The 15,763-nt window shown below is 40.8% G+C and overlaps 1 protein-coding gene across 2 annotated transcripts in view; it reads left to right on the top strand.

Moving 5' to 3' along the window:
• The first annotated feature begins 180 nt into the window (after positions 1-180).
• Positions 181-15,763, top strand: part of KIAA1328 (KIAA1328 ortholog) — a 172,595-nt gene continuing 157,012 nt past the window's right edge. For both annotated transcript variants that reach the window (XM_064736180.1, XM_064736181.1), the window contains exons 1-4: positions 181-238; positions 4,800-4,835; positions 6,492-6,631; positions 10,424-10,518. In XM_064736180.1, the coding sequence (XP_064592250.1) occupies positions 187-238; positions 4,800-4,835; positions 6,492-6,631; positions 10,424-10,518 (323 nt within the window). In that variant the 5' untranslated portion in view covers positions 181-186. The remainder of the gene's footprint in view (positions 239-4,799; positions 4,836-6,491; positions 6,632-10,423; positions 10,519-15,763) is intronic.

Here is a 15,763-nt window from a genome sequence, read left to right as displayed (position 1 = left end):
GGTACGCTGGGAGTAATAGTTCTTCCGGGCGGTGCCCTGGTCGGCCCATGGCGGCCGCCGGCGCTCAGAGGACTACTATTCCCGGCATGCCTCGCAACCCTCCGCGTTCCTCAGGCGCAGACAGCCAATGGGCGGCGAGAGCCGGGGGTGCGGCGGGGGTATGCGGGGAGTGGCGGCTGTTTCAAGATGGCGGCGGCGGCCGCCGGTGTGGGTGGAGGTGCTCGCCGGGGCCGGAGCTGTATCCTTGCCTGGGGGTCGGTGTGAGGGGACAGCGGCGGGAGGGGCCGCCGGGGGCATGCGGGGCGGCCTGTCGAGGGGTTTGGCGTGGAACTGGTGCGGCGCTGTGGGTCGGGTGGGCTTCTGTGGCCGTGGCAGAGGCTATGTGAGGGCTCCGCTGGCGAGTGTGGAGGGAGCTTAGCCTGGGGAGAGGGAGTGGGTATATGCCGGTTTGTAGGGGTTACGCGGGATTTCATAGCAAAAGTGACCTGGGAGAGAAGGGAGGGTCGTAAGTCCTCTTCAGTGTGACCCAGCTGTGAAATCTCGGGGCAAGTAAATACATAGGGAATGGGGAAATTGCGTTCAGTTTATGGGGGCTTGTCAGGGAACCAGTGGAGAAAATGAAGTTGAACGGTCCGGAATAAAGGAGGCTCAGGAGTGACCCTATCGCACTTTACTACTGCCTGACAGGAATTGGTTGTGGCCGGGTGGCAGTCGGGCACTTTTCCCAGGTGACAAGTGACAGGACAAGAGGATAAAGTCCTGAGGGGCTCTGGGCGAGGTTTAGGTTGGACATTAGAAAACATTTGTTCACACAAAGGGTGATTGGGCACTGGAATGGACTGCCCAGGGAGGTGGAGGAGTCGTCGTCCCTGGAGGTGTTTGAGGAAGGACTGGAGCTGGCACTCAGTGGTTGGCACGGGGGTGTCCAGTCACAGGTTGGGCTCAATGATCTCAGAGGTCTTTTCCAATCTCACTGATTCTGTGATTCTTTGAAACTGAGGCTAGAAGCTGAGTAGAGAAGAGATTTGTCTTTTGTGACTGGCACCTAAACTTGACTACAAGCACAACATTTTGGGTGAGCCCCTGTGGGACTTGGAGGGCTCTTGTCAGTGAGGGATGGGTGTGATGAGGTTGGGGTGGTTTCATCTGCAGAGGACCTGCAGGCTCCTGTTGTGGGAGACTACGTGGGGCTGGACACGTAGATGGTGTGGGTGGTGGCTGTGGTGTTGGGAGCTCAGCCTGTTCAAGCCTCGTTGTGGAGAGATGTGCTTGTGTGGCTCAGGGAACCAAGAGCTGCCATTGCTGTTTGGGCTTGTGTGGCTGAGTTGGAGGCTCAGTGACTTGAAGTCATTGGGCTAGAATTGATAGTCTGGCCTGGTGGAAATTTAGAAGGAGACAATTTAGTTCCAGTTATGAGGGGTTTGAAGCACTGCTCTTAGACTGAAAGTGGGATGTCAGCATCAACTAGAAGAGATTGGAAAGAAGAATACGTGTCTGTGCTCTTTTATTTATGTTTGCACACTCCCTGGGACAATGTGAAAGGGCCAACCATCCCCTGGCCTGTTGAGGGAGCATGTTGTTATGATTTTCCATCTGTGTAAAGTAAAAAAGACTGTCTACAACTTCTTCTGTGCTGTGAATGGGATGAAGGTATGTGGCACATGCCGGATTTATTGCCATTGTCACCACTCTGCTCACTTGTGGAAGTGTTGATGCAATTTCATTGACAGTCTATTTTTATCAGTCAGCTGGTTGTTTCCTATAACTAAATATGTTTTAAAGTGCCCAGCAGTGGCCTCATGTCTCATGATATTCCAAGGAGTGAAATTTTTTCTGACAGCCATTTCCACTGTACATGTTTTGGTGAATAGGCAGTGTTTCCTCTGACCTTGGAAAAGTTTTAAATTTTTAGAAAAGCATGTGGCACAATTTAAAAATAATGGGTAATAGCAGCTATACTGTGCATCACTTTTGCTTTCAAAAAAAGAGGAGAAATTTGGTAGATTGGTTTAATACATTTAATACATTTGGAAAACTGAAGTTCTCTCCACCCTTGTTGAATTGGCTCAGCAGGAAGGCAGGTTGTGTAGGTGAGCTGTACCAGGTGTTGAGCTTCTCCAGTGCCTCTCTCTGCTGTTCACTGAACTTCAACTGTGGTGGTACACAGCCTTTAATACTACACCTGCCTTCCTGGCAGTCTGGGAGGCACGTGGCAGTGGGTTAATGTTAGAAGGTTGACGCTGGTGCTGTCCCCAGTCTGTTACTCTGAGGCAAGGACGTTGCTTATGAATCAGCCTCTGAGTCATTGTGATTTTCAGTCCAGCTGATTGAGACAACCTGCTCTAACTCTGAGTAGTTCTCATACACTGAGCTGCAAAGCTTCACCGGGAGGGTCGTCCTGGTAGCTGGGGGGAGTAATAGTGACAACTTTGACTGGTCTTTGCATCCTGCTACTAGGAATTTATCCACAGCAGCTGGCAGTACCAGAGGCACACTCCAAAAGCAGGATGTTGTTTAGGTAGATCGTTTTATTTCCTATAGCCATGTGTTGACACACAGATTAACCGTATGTCAGTTGAGTAGGAACTGCCTGTGCTCAAGTTTGTTGTTTCCTGAAGCAGTGTGAGCTGAACATACACTTCTCAGTGCCCTGCAGCTTGCAGTTGTGGCTGTGCTGACACAGCTGTTTGGGCTGGGCTGTGATCCAGACTTGGACTTTTGATCCATCTTGGTGCTTTTTGAAAAGAGGGTACACACAGTGCCTTCCTCGTGGAGTTTGCTCAGCTTCCTCTCCCCGTGCTGTGCCCCCACAGTGTGTTCTGGCAGCTGGAGGTGGCAGGCTGCAGCTCACACGTGAGAGCAGAAATGCTCTCAGTGTTTGTAGAGAGAGCTGGCTTTGACTGCAGTACTCACTGAGTGTGTTTTTAAACTGGTGTGAGGCTGATGAGTGATAATTGTTTATGAGTGATAAAGTGCATCAACAAGATCATAAGTGAGCCTGTGATCAGGCCTTTCCAGTGTGACAAGTACCAGACGTGTGATGGACAGTGGGTGTTGATTGAAGTTGCTGTCTACAGGGGAAACTCCTAGACTTTCCTAATTTCCTCCACTCTGTGGTAATTTTCTAAATTAAGTTTTTGAGATGGTGCTCTCAGAATCAAATTTTAGTTAAGGCAAGAGTTTGTACCATGTCACTGAAATATTTTTACAATTTTACTTTATTGCATGAATGCAGCTGCAAAACCTTACATGCATTTATCTCTTAACAGTAGAGAAATTAGATAATTGAGTAATTAGTAGAAATTTGAGTATTAGTAGAAATTTGACAATTGAGATAATCGGCCAACCACAGAAGGCTGAGGAAAGTAAAGGGGTATAAACAAAAGTTAGTGGAGGAGAATTTTGTGCCCTGTGCTTTTGTTTTCCCCTTCAGTATTGCCCTGGTTTCAGCTGGAATAGGGTTAATTCTTTTCCTTGTACTTGGTATGCTGTGTTTTGTATTTAGCATGAGGATAATTCTGACAACACGTTATGTTTTGGATGTTGCTCAGCAGTGCTTACCCAAAAACATGGACTTGGGTGACCCATGCTCAGCCAGCGAGCAGATGCAGAAGGAGCTGGGAGGGATCATGTCCAGGAGCTGGCCAAAGGGAGATTCCATAACAGAACATCATGTCCAGTACATAAAGTGGGGAGTGCTGGCTGGGAGCTGCCAGTTCCTGCTGGGGAAAGGGTTGGGCATTGTTCAGTGAGCAGCTATGCTGTGCTTCACTTGTTTCTTTCAGGTTTTAATTCTCTCTCCCTCTTCCCCTATGTTGCAGTTATTATTATTGTCCTATTTTATTTTGTTTCAGTTATTAAGCTTTTCTTATCTCTTCCCATGAGGTTTACTGTTTCTCTCTGGTTTTCCTCCCCACGAGGGGCAGGGAGGTGGACAGGGAGTGGCTGTGTGGTACTGAGTTTCTGGTTGGGATTAAGTCACAAGTATGTTAGTTATTCATGTGGGAATAACAATCTTTACCTTCAGCTAAATGAAAAACTGCTCCTTGAAGGAAGGCAGCATGATTTACACCCTTCCCTTAGTTATACTGAGTCCTATTTTTAGGCTTTCAGGAGGCAGGGATTCAAGTTCAGCAACTGCTAACAGTAAGAGTGACTGCTAATAGCACAAATAATATGGTGCCATGTTGTTTCTGATTGTAGTGTTTTCTGTGGTCAAGTAATTCAATAGTTAAACCTCTGGGATATTTGAAAGTTCTTGAAACTTAAAGAAAATCAGTCCTCAAGCTTTTATGATTACTCATCATGTGATGATCAGATGAGAATGACCAGTTTGAAACCTTTTGCATTTGTCCTCATTTATGTTTTTTAGAATGTATTGCCCAAATAGATTTCATTACAATATCAATATACATGGTTTCAGAATTTGCTTTCCTTACACATAAAGATGTTCCATATAAACTGTTTAAATTTAAATTAATATTATTAGTTCATTATCTTAGTAATTGCTCTTGTAACTGGGGCTGGTCCCTGGGATCTTTTGCAAAGGTGACCTCTGAGATAATCTTTATAGGCTGAAAGTTAATGCACAGTGAAGAAGGAGTAAGGCCTTTTGTTTTAGCAATCTTTGTGGTGATTTTTTTTAACCAAATCTTCCTTGCTTTTCTTGCTCCCACAATGTTGACTGTTCTCTTATCAACAGCTATGTTAAATTAAGAGACCAAATACTTCTTTTTACAGTCCTGTTTAAAGAACTAAGCTTGCACTCTTTCTGTTTCCTTTAACAATGCCACGTGCAGCTTCTGATGAAGAAGATCCACTGGTACCTGTTTCAGGTATGACCTTCTAATAGACATAAACAAAGTTTTTTCCTGTGGATGTTCACATTTGCAGTGTCTTTTCAGATGTGTGGTTTGTGTACATAAGTGTGTGTAAGGTAGAGAGTCATCATAAGTTGTAATGGGACATACATGATTATAGCAGAGGATTTATGCTCTGCTGCTTAGATAAGCATGCTGTATAAGATGAATAGTTCCAGGGGAGTTGTTTCTGTTGCAGGTACAGTGTGGCTTTGTCCAATTTATCAGGCAAGCTGAATTTTTAATATGGTCTCCAAGGAATGTGGAAGCATTAGAGGTGTTAGGTCTTTTGTAAATTTTGAAGATATCAATTGAAATGAAGATTCATTGTGTACAGATAAAGCAATTATTTTTTTTTTATTAGTTCATTTGACCTTGATTTACTGAGTGCATACTTGTGTACATCACTGGGGAAAGGATGAATGCTCTTAGTTTCCCTTCAGAATTCTCTTAATTGTTTTCAAACACAGCTCTTAAAGTGACACAAGGTCCTGGAAACGTATCTGGGGATGGTTAACTCTAGACTGAAACTGTGTGTGTGTCATCCAGCAGTTATAAGTTTTGAGGGATTGTACTCTTTAGGTTTGGGGTGCCCTCCAAAACTACTGGCCAAACATCTCTGTTGAACTACAAAACACATGCAGAGATTTTTAAGCCAGGTTAGTTGGATTGTTTTTCTCTGGGCCCTGCAAAGAAAGCAGTGATCCTAAATGATGGAAATTGATTCACTGTGGGAAGTTTTCTACCACTTCTGTGGAAGAGAATTTCAGGACCATTGTTTTTGCTTGTGTATGAGCATGGAGATATTAGAGTTTATAATTTAGTTCTTTCACTTGAATTCTGGTACACTTCTGAAATTAATTACCCAAATAATTGTAATTGATCTGCTAGTATGAAGTTAATATTTTTTGTTTAAAACTTTCTGCACTTCTGAATAGTCAAAAATTAAACCTTGAGGCAGTACCAAGCAGCTATGGGCTTTAATCTGGTCCTGGGAGGTTTTAGTGTTAGTGTCAGTGTTGGCACTTTGTAATTGCAGCATCAGGATTTTCAGTTCTTTCATGTTCTTACCATTCGTAGTGGTGATCTAATTCTAATTGTGGCAGGAAATATTTGACAGATGAGCTGTGGAGCGTGCACTGCAGTGTTGCCTTACTCATTTGCCTGGTCCTGAAAGGAACAAACAGCCTGAGCATCAGTAGGTTGGCTGTGTAACAGAAGAAATGGTATTTTATTATATGAGTGGTGCTTTTAACAGCTTTACTGCTGGTTGGTTCTTTACTGTCTTTGGGTATCAAAGCAGAAGCTCAATTTTATGCTTTTGCATCTTACTCAAACACAGTTTATTTGCACTGAACTTCACTCTGAAGACAAAATGTACATTTCAGAATTTACAAAATGTTCATTGTGGCTGGGTGTGCTTCAGTGCCATGCACCTCTTTTCCTGCTGATGTATTCATCTTACTGAAATTTTGTACGGAGTGAGAGGCCGGGGGAACTGCAGACCTATTCCTGAGGTGTTCATTCTTTTCAAAAAAAGAGATGCTAAAGCAAGGTTGCTTTTGTGGAAGGCAAGAATAAGGCCCCTTTTCACTTTATAACCTGCATGTTCTGCTTGTCTTTCACTTACAGGAGTGTCTACAAAAGGAAATTTAAGAACAAGGTGTTTGCCAAAATATCAAACAGGTCAAACCGAGCTGAAGGCGCCTGTAGCTGTTGCTTCTGTTTCCATGGATCCTGATAGAGGTACAGGAGGTCTGACAGGGCAGCAGGTGAGTAAAAGCAAATTTTTCTTGCTCTTAAGAGTGCGCATTGTAGAAAAAAAGCTGAAAATGATCAGATCGAAAATGTTTAAACAGTTTTAGAGTATTATTTTTACAGTTTCTTACACTTTTTGCCCACTTTACTTGGTGGCTTTCTAGCAGAAATTATCACCTGAAGAGAACAAAGGCCGAATGTGCTCATTTATGTAAGTGGTGTGTAACTGGGGCCATGTAAAACAGATTATTTGTATTTCTATGTGTGTATTTGCACAGAGGCAGTGCATGTAGCCCTGGGTAGTGCCTAGCCTATACTTTACTAGCTAAACATGCAAGAAGTTTTGTTCATTTTATTCATTTTCATTGCTCCAGTCATCTCATTTAGAAATTACATGAGCAAAAACTCATTTTAGGGACCTTTTTGCTATGCCTGCTCATGTTAGAAGGGTAAAATCACTTTTTGTTTTTGATAGTAAAAGTTCAGAATGCATTTGAGCAGTAGAAGTAGCTTTGTCAGTTGATGTCAACTGCTTTGAATTTCGTGGTCTCCTCCTGTGAGACTAGGTGATGTGTTTCTGCAGTTCCTTGCATTAGAAATTCCAAAGCAGCAGGGTTTCCATTGGAAGGTTATTCGGTGTTGTGACAGATGCTGTGGTGTTTAGAAATCGTTGAGAGATGCCATTTTTCTAACATGGTTTGTGTAGTACAACGACTGTGTAAGTCATTTGAGTACTGTGGAGTCTCTTGCCTAGCAGTCATCTTGGGCCAGCCTGTAAATCACTGGGGTTGGCTTCTTCCCTCTTGCAGGCAGGATCTAAAACCTTTGACTGGTTCTGCATCACTGTTTTGTTATCATGCAGTTAGATCTTGTTCTTCATCTGAGATGTCCTTCTCTGCCTTCTGTGTGCTGTACGTCAGACATGTGGGTTTAAAACTCTGATGTGAAGACAGATCACACAATTCTGGTTGCTTTGACAGTGTCATTGTCCTTTGAATCCTTCAGCGTGACACATGACTAGTTATTAAACTAGTATTAATTTTTAGGGCTTTTCCTGGACAGGTATATTTCCCTTTCTCTGTTTATCGGTACTTGCTTTTAGAGGCTGGTATGTACCTCTGCTTTGCAAATGATGCTGTTAAGTGGCATGCAGATAAATTCCACAAATAGCCCCCATTATGCAGAGTCTTTATGTAGAAGCATCTCTTCATAAGTATCTACAAGCCTGCTGCCTCACAGATGCCTTCATATGCCACATTAAAATCAGTTTTGTTGAATGGTGCATTGATTGCGTTACTTGTTGTATAGAGAGTTTTTACTCCTTTTTTGTGAAAGCCATTGTATAAATGGGTTTTGGTGTACTCTTATTTTAAATATAATGCCTGATATGTGAAATCTTAATTGGCGACTCGTGCTTTTGTATTGTTGACAAGAAGATGTGTTCACAGCTATGTTTCCTTTTTGTCTTTTTAAACCTTCTGTTTTTCGCTTGCCTTGCCAAATTCTCATGAAAACTTTGTACTCTGAAGATAAGCTCTGAATACTTCAAACAAACAGAACACATGTTTTTACTTGTTGTTGAAGAAGAACTTCTTTTGCATGGAATTCTCATGAAAAACACAACTCACTTTCTGCAGAGCATTGTGTGTGTGTCCAGGGAGAGCTGATGGCTTTACTATGGCTTAGAGTCACAGAAGGGTTTGGGTTGAATGGGACCCTAAAGATCATCCAGTCCACCCTCCCTGCCAAGGGCAGGGACACCTTCCACAAGTGCAGGCTGCTCAGGGTCTCATCCAGCCTGGCCTGGACATAATTCTGAGTAAAATGCTCTAGCCTGGAGTAGGTGAGCTGCTGTGGTCCTTTCTGTGATCCTGCATGATTTTGCCATGCGGTTATCACCCTCCAAGGTGTGGAGAATATCTTCCCTGTACCGAGTTCCAAAACTGTCTTCTATCCTGAGCTGTGTAGAAAGGACAGAAATCTGGGAAATGGAGAGAGTCTTGGCCTCTACCTCCTTTGTTGTCTTCTTTGGATGGTCCAGCTGTTGCTGTGCATTATTCCACAGCTTCATTTTGATGCGTGTTATGGTACAAGTCTCCCTCTGATAATTTCCTGTGTGCCATCTTTGCATACTTGTGAGTGATAGAAAAAACTGATTTTTCCTCTTCATCCCACAAAACTTTGTCTGACAGTATGTACATCAGTTTGGGTAGTAGTTTTTGAGATCTTTTGTTAAAATCCTCTTCATTAATGTGATCAAGCTTCATTCTCTTTTTTGAGGACTGTAACTTCATTTTTCTTAAAGAAGTTTCATCATCTGTCTGCTAAAAAAAAAACCAGTCACACATTTTTAGCATGCAAAGTGAAATTCCTTCAGCCATACGTTTAGTTGAATTCAGCCAAGTTAGATGTTCTCTAGTGTTCATTTGTGAGTGACATATGTTTGGGAAGAAAACTGTGAAATCAAATGCCCCTTGAAAAGTGCTGAAATTTGCCTTGTGAAATTGCTTTCCCTCTTGCCCCTGAGAAGAATACACTGAAGTTAAAATGAAGGGTCACACAGGTACAACATGTGTCTGTGTGAAAACATCACCTCTCTTTGTAGTGGACGTTATTCTTTAATTGTTTTTAAGATGCTGTTTAATTAGCTAAGAAGGAAAGGGGTCACTTCCTCTCTGGTGTAGATCTGCTGCTTTTACTGACAATGAGAGAAGCCCAGTGTTGGCTTTGTTTTCTTTTGTGCATTGTTGTGTTGACTGGGCCAAACTTCAGGGCATCTGGTGGCATTCTTTTATCTAAAGCACTGCATGCACTTTGGGGGGGTTTGTAAAAGTATAAACTGAATCTCCTTCAGATTGAGTGGGGATACTGAAACTTGCCAAAATCCTGGGCAGAACAGCATAGTGCTGCATTTATCTTCGGGTTCCTATTTCGTGCTTACCACTAGCGCTGCAGCACTGAATACCCGATCACAGGAATTTTGGGTGAATAAAACCAGTTTAGAGCCGTTTCCTGCGTGGAAACAGCCGAAGTCGGGAATGCCGGGCGGCAGAGTGCCCTCTGGTGGGCACACCTGGGAAGTGCAGCGGCTCGCTCTGCGCGTTCCCGGGAACGCGTGAAAAATCTGCAGTGCTCAGCCCCGCTACAGCCTTCTTTGACAAGTTTTATTTACGAAAGTAGCATAGTAGTATAGTACTTATCTAAGAAAAAAAAAATCATAACTATATATATATATTCATAAATACAGTATATATTTACAATATAAGCAAATAAACCATTAAAATGAAACAGTAGCCGCATGTGAAGGTGTGTGTGCTTTCCTCTGTATTAGAAAAATGAAATAAGGGATGTACTCTCTGCTAACAATGTTTTGCTGTTTTGTATGCTTTGCTCAGAAATGCTAAGGTAGCATGTTTTTTACCTTACTCCCTATGTTATGATCCTAATATAATGAAGTTTGAAGTTGGATTTGGATATTGCTGCACTAGATTTCCATAAGAACCTACTCCTCTTTATCTAGTATGAGTCAAGGAATAGTGCATGTCTTAAAACTTTACCCAGCATGTTTTAGTATTGAAGCTAACAGCTTGCATTTGAATTACAAATACCTTAAAATAATTCTTCACAATTTGGTAATTTGTTTCATTGAAATGTACTTACAATTTAAAAAATATGAATTTTATTCCCAGTTGGAATTGATCTACTTTCAGCTTCTAATTATTAGGTCTTGAAATGCATTTAATAGCTTATGAAGTATTTGTTTTCTTTTAAACAGTACATTCTAAAATGAAACTTTAAATTTTCAGGGCACTAATGAAGGAGGAATGAAGAGCGCTTCTTTAAAGGATTTGTGTCCTGAGGACAAGAGACGCATTGCAAACTTAATTAAAGAACTTGCCAGGTAAGAAGAAGCATCACCTGAAAATGCATTAAGTTTAAAGAGAGTAATTTCTCTAATTAACATCAAGCAATGTAGAACTGCTTAAAAAACCTGAATATTTGCACAAGGTAATTTTTCTTGCTGGAGAAAGTATGAAGCAGCCTAGTTGGTTTTTCCTTGCTTTCTGAGCTCCTAAATATATATTTAAAACGGAGGTCAAAATTTCATGACCAGCAGTACTTCTGTAATAACCTAATGACAGGGCTAGGATTTTGTTTGTTGTGTGTATCAAGTGCTACAAATAAACACATCCTGCTTTTGGAAATGACAGACTTTGTTGGTCATGAAATGAAACTTTGTAGTTCTTATTATTTGGCAGAGGTAAGCTTTTGTATGAAAGGCCATGTTAAAGGTGCATTGCTGATCTTGTGGCTGAAACATGTTGGTAGTGATTTGCCTGTGTAATTTTTACTTACCTAGCCAAACTTCTTGCTTCCCTTAATTTCTTGAGATTCTACCTATTCCTTGAAAGGAGAGGTAGAAATAGTGCAAGTTTTCAGCTTTAGCAGAAGTCTTTTTCTAAGTTCCATTCCAGCACTAGTAATATTCTCAAAGGTAAAGGAAGTAATAAAGAGGTAGAATTAAAATGAGGAGATTTTTGTCCTACTCTTTATCCCTAACACCTCAGAATCTCTGGAAATCTGTTTCTTACAGAGTGTCTCTAAAAATGAGGAGGAGCACATGGGCCTTTGGCAAGCTTTGCCATATCAGTGGGGGAAGCTCTTATGAGATGATCCCACGTCCTTTGGGCTAGAAGTTAATGTTAATAATTACTGTTAATAATTAAATGCTTTTTGACGTGGATCCTTTATGTCTGTGCAATAATTGGCAAGCATTACTGTTCTTTTTTCATTTTATATAGGAAAATATGGAAAATTAGAGAAATTTAGTGACTTGCTCAAGGTCATGCAATAACTCTCTGGTGCAGCCAGGAATATTTTCTCTCTGATTATCCTTATCCAGTGGACCATTTTACCTGCTAATAATTTCTACTAATACAGGATTTCTTGCCATACAGTATTTTAGTAATTTCTGAAGTTCTTCATGCTTGCAACTCTATTTTATCATGCTTTGTGTTAGAAAATGTATAGTTAGGACTGTCATAAAGAGTAGATTGGTGGGATGCCTGGTTACAAATTGTCAGATGTTGGAGCTGTTCGGACACTGTTGCCACTGTTGATATATAGAGGTATATTCTAATATTAAAAAAAGCCTTTTATTACATTGTTCCTCATAATACACTGCTCCCTAGTGAATAGTAGTACAGTAATTCATTCGAGCATGGGATTCTTCTTAAATCTCAGATGCTGTGATTTTTCCCTGAGGACAGTTTGATATTTCTGCCTGACATTTCTTTGAAGAAAAATAGAAGGTGCAGCAACATTAATTTTGAAAAGTAAAATTAGTGGAACACTATTATTTTATACTTAGTTCTCTTTTATTTTTAAACCTAATCATATTTTTATTGGATGTAATTAAAAGTCCTTTGCAGAGTAATAGGGAAGTTGAACTTTAATTCCGCTCACCTCGTCACTTTTTTAAAACTCTCCATAATTTTCATCCTTAGTTGTGCAATGATAGAGAGTTTTTACAAGCAGTAGAACATTCTATGCTACTTTGGAGAAGAAAAAGGAGCAGCAGAATGTTGAAAGTTTTACAGGAACACTGTCCTGCAATAAATACTTGGAATAATAAAGGTCTCACTTGGGTTGTACCTCGCTGTTCCTTATTTTGCTATAATTTATGAATGGTAGTTGAGGCTCATTCATGCACATTTGTTGCAGGACGGTAAACAGATACAGATTGGTCAGTTAGCAGTTTCATGAAAGCTCTTTTAAAGTGGTAAAATTCTGTTTATGTGGAAACCAGTTGCAAAATGTGATTGACTTCTTTAATCATAGGCTTTGATTTCAGCCAGGTCTTGCTTGAGCAGCTCAGGGTAGTGGTTGGTCTTTCCCCAGCTTCTGTGACTGCTGAAGGAGAGAGCTCTCTTGTACTTTTCTTCCTGTTTTTTGCTTTTTTTCCTCCAACTTTCATTCCCACTGCACTTTTGAACATTGAGGGTGTGTGTGCCAGTGTGGTTGCTAATTTGCTGAATTGTAAGACTTTGTATTGGTACGAGCAAATTCTGATGCTAGCTACATTAATATAATTTTCTCTGGGGTAAAAAAAGAAGAGCTTCTGGGCTGTAAAGGTCTCCTGCTGGGGATTCCAGTGGCTGACATCACCTTAGCTGTTCGGAATTTTATGAAATTGGATTTTGAGACGGGGTCTAAAGAAAGGACTCAGCTGTATCCTTTCTAATCCTCCTTTCTAGGCTAAATAATCGTAGTTTTTGATCTGTGCTGCTGCCTGTAAATCTAACCATTATCTTGCCCTTCTTTGAATGTATCCTTTTAAGGTGAAATGAGAGTGACAGAGTGGAGCCAGAGTTTAATATACTAGAATGTTGCAAATTTGAGCTTTTTAATTTATTGTGTCCGCAGATTCTTTAAAAATTGCTTTTGTAGAGGAATTTCTGAGAAGAATGAGTCATGCCCATGAATGCCAAAGTGCTTTGTGTAAGTGGAGTATTCTTGAGTGTGATCAGTCATTATTTTCTGAGACAGCCACTGTGGCACCTTTATGTTTTCAGCAAGGTCCTCCTGGTGTGGTAGTGAAAGTGGCACAGTAGGAGCAAATTTTCTCTCCCTATCAGCAAAGTCCTTTCAAGAGAGGCAAAGAAGACTCTCTCTGAGCTTTTATTCCTGCAGGCTGCTCCTGAAGCAGTCATCAGCTTATGTGATGGAATGAGCAGTGGCATGGTGAGGACACAGAAAGATCCTTGTGCTCGTGCTCGCTGCCAGTGTCAGGACACATTGGCCTCCTCTGAGAAGGAGCAGCACGGGGCCTGCTGGGACGTAGCCAGCTGACTGTTGGACATTAAGGGCTTGCTAGACACCAGACTGAGACTGATTATGAAGTATTCTAGGGTGAAATACTTGGAGTGACATGCAGATTTTGAGAGATCTCTCTCAAATTCTTGGCCTTTGGTTAAATGGAGAGGATCGTAACTCCTTAGCAGAGAGAGTGAATGTGTATATGTTTGCAAGATTCACTTCACTCCTAACTGGTATAAAGCCATAGTTCTGTGACTTTGGGGCTCCAGGACTGGTACCTCCTGGTATGGCAGGTACATCATAAATACTTTTCCCCTGATCACAAATGCCTGTACAGCTCAGAAATGGAATTTGTCTTTTTTGAGTGAACAGAAGCATTCACTAAGTGATGTAGAGTTGTTCATGAAAGTTTAAATTTTGTTTTTAGTGGCAAAAATTGGTACCTAACTATTTTGCATTCTTTCTTTCTTTGAATAAGATAAGCTTGGAGAAAGCTGGCTTCCTGTTGTCATTGCAGACAAATCTTCAAAAGCAATTTTGGTAGAAAGGTATCATAATGCCCTTCTGCACCCATGGGAGGGAGAGATTTCCCTTTCCAAATGAGATACAAGATGGTTTTTGCTATTGTATTAGTGTTCTGGCTAAGATCACTGACATGCCCAGAACGACTTGTAACTGGCAGCTACTAAAACAACCTTCAGACAGCCTGTTATCCCTTACTGAGAAAATGCTTCCCTCATCCCAACTCTCTGGATTCCTAAGCCCTTTGTAGGGTGCTAGCAGTTTGGGATACTAATCTTTTCTACGGTCTTTGATATGAAGCTGAAATTACCTAACTGAAATTGAAATTTTCTAACAAAAAGAAAAAAAATGGGTGTCAAAACAGAATATTAGTTTGGTTACAGAACTGGAAACCATTGAAGAGGTTTCAGTAAAGCCATTATAGTGTATATTTGCTGTTTTTCTCCCAGTCCTTAAGATCTTTGAAGGAAAACTTGCCTGTGGTTTGTATTACAAATTTTGTGTGTTTGGCCTCTTGTGTTGCCTTTTCTCCTGGGTTACACTACTTAATATTTAACCAAATTGTTACCTGGCTTTAAAATCAAAATCTTTTATCTTTTTTTGTGTGCTACTTTAGGGGCAATTTTATGCTGCAGTTTTCATAATTGGTCAGGCAGTGAGACTGCAAATGAGCTATCCCTAAGCTTGCCTGGAAATTACTTTGTATTGATAGGTAAAGCATGCCCAGGATTATTGTATCACCAATCACACTTACTTTCTGTGCTTAAAAAGTCATTTGTAGCTATAAATTCATGCTGTGAAATCTAGTTTTGTATTTTGCAGGTTGCATATTGTAAAATTTATCCATTGTGTAGCAATTTCAATTAGGTTTTGGGCGCATAGCAGTTTTTTTTAAATTATTTTTTTCTAGTGTAAACAAACTGCATATGATGCTTGAATAGAATGTATCAGATTTGTGAACCCTGATCCTTGGACAAAAATTCTGTTTTTTCTTTCCTTTCCCTCTCTCCCCAACCCTGCCGCCATGGTGGTCTGCCCTGTTCCAGATGCCATTGTTTGCCTGGAATTTAAAACCTGTAGTTTTCAAGAATGGTCACCAAACCTTTTTAATCTTTGCTAGCCAGTTGACAGACTAATACCAGATTGGTGTTTATTACAAGATAAGTGCTCCCGAGGAGTGTAGGACTGATCAGTGAAGTTCCCAGTGTCTATATATCTGTTTTTTGTTCAGTTTTCCTTCTGTCTTAACTAGCTGAGCTGCAATGTTCTTACTGCATTTCAGATTTTTTTGGTAAAAGCTCATTTTTTAAAATTTTAAAAAACACAAGGTACTGTTTTTAATTTGCTTTTCCAACTCTGCCTTCAGTCAGAAAGAGCTGAGTTCTGTCCCTAGTGTAGTGTTGATGTGAGTATTATCATGGCTCTTTCTTGTGCATGTCAGTTTTTCATTAAACAAATAAAACTTGAAGTGCTGTTGACTTGTGCAGTGCTTCAAAAATTCCACCTGGAGAGCATCAGTCCTGCTTACTCAGTGGAATGAGTCAGTGTCATCAGCAAACTCCTTGATCAATTCCTTCTTTAGATTAGACAGAAATACTACTATCAGCAGTGGACCTGGGAGCACACAATAATAATTGGAACTGGTGAGCTAGGAATTAATTTTAACACTAAGGCGGATGCCCTAGGAGGGCTTTTTGTCAATATATTTGCATTATGAGTTTTTCTAAAGAGGCTCCTGTAAAGTAAAATTATTTATTTAAATGCATTTAGAATTATATAGGCTTTGAACTGTCAAATTTAAAGCA

This window comes from Zonotrichia leucophrys, chromosome Z, assembly GCF_028769735.1.
Source record: "Zonotrichia leucophrys gambelii isolate GWCS_2022_RI chromosome Z, RI_Zleu_2.0, whole genome shotgun sequence".
Lineage (NCBI taxonomy): Eukaryota > Metazoa > Chordata > Aves > Passeriformes > Passerellidae > Zonotrichia > Zonotrichia leucophrys.
This window is presented reverse-complemented; position numbering and strand designations above follow the sequence as displayed.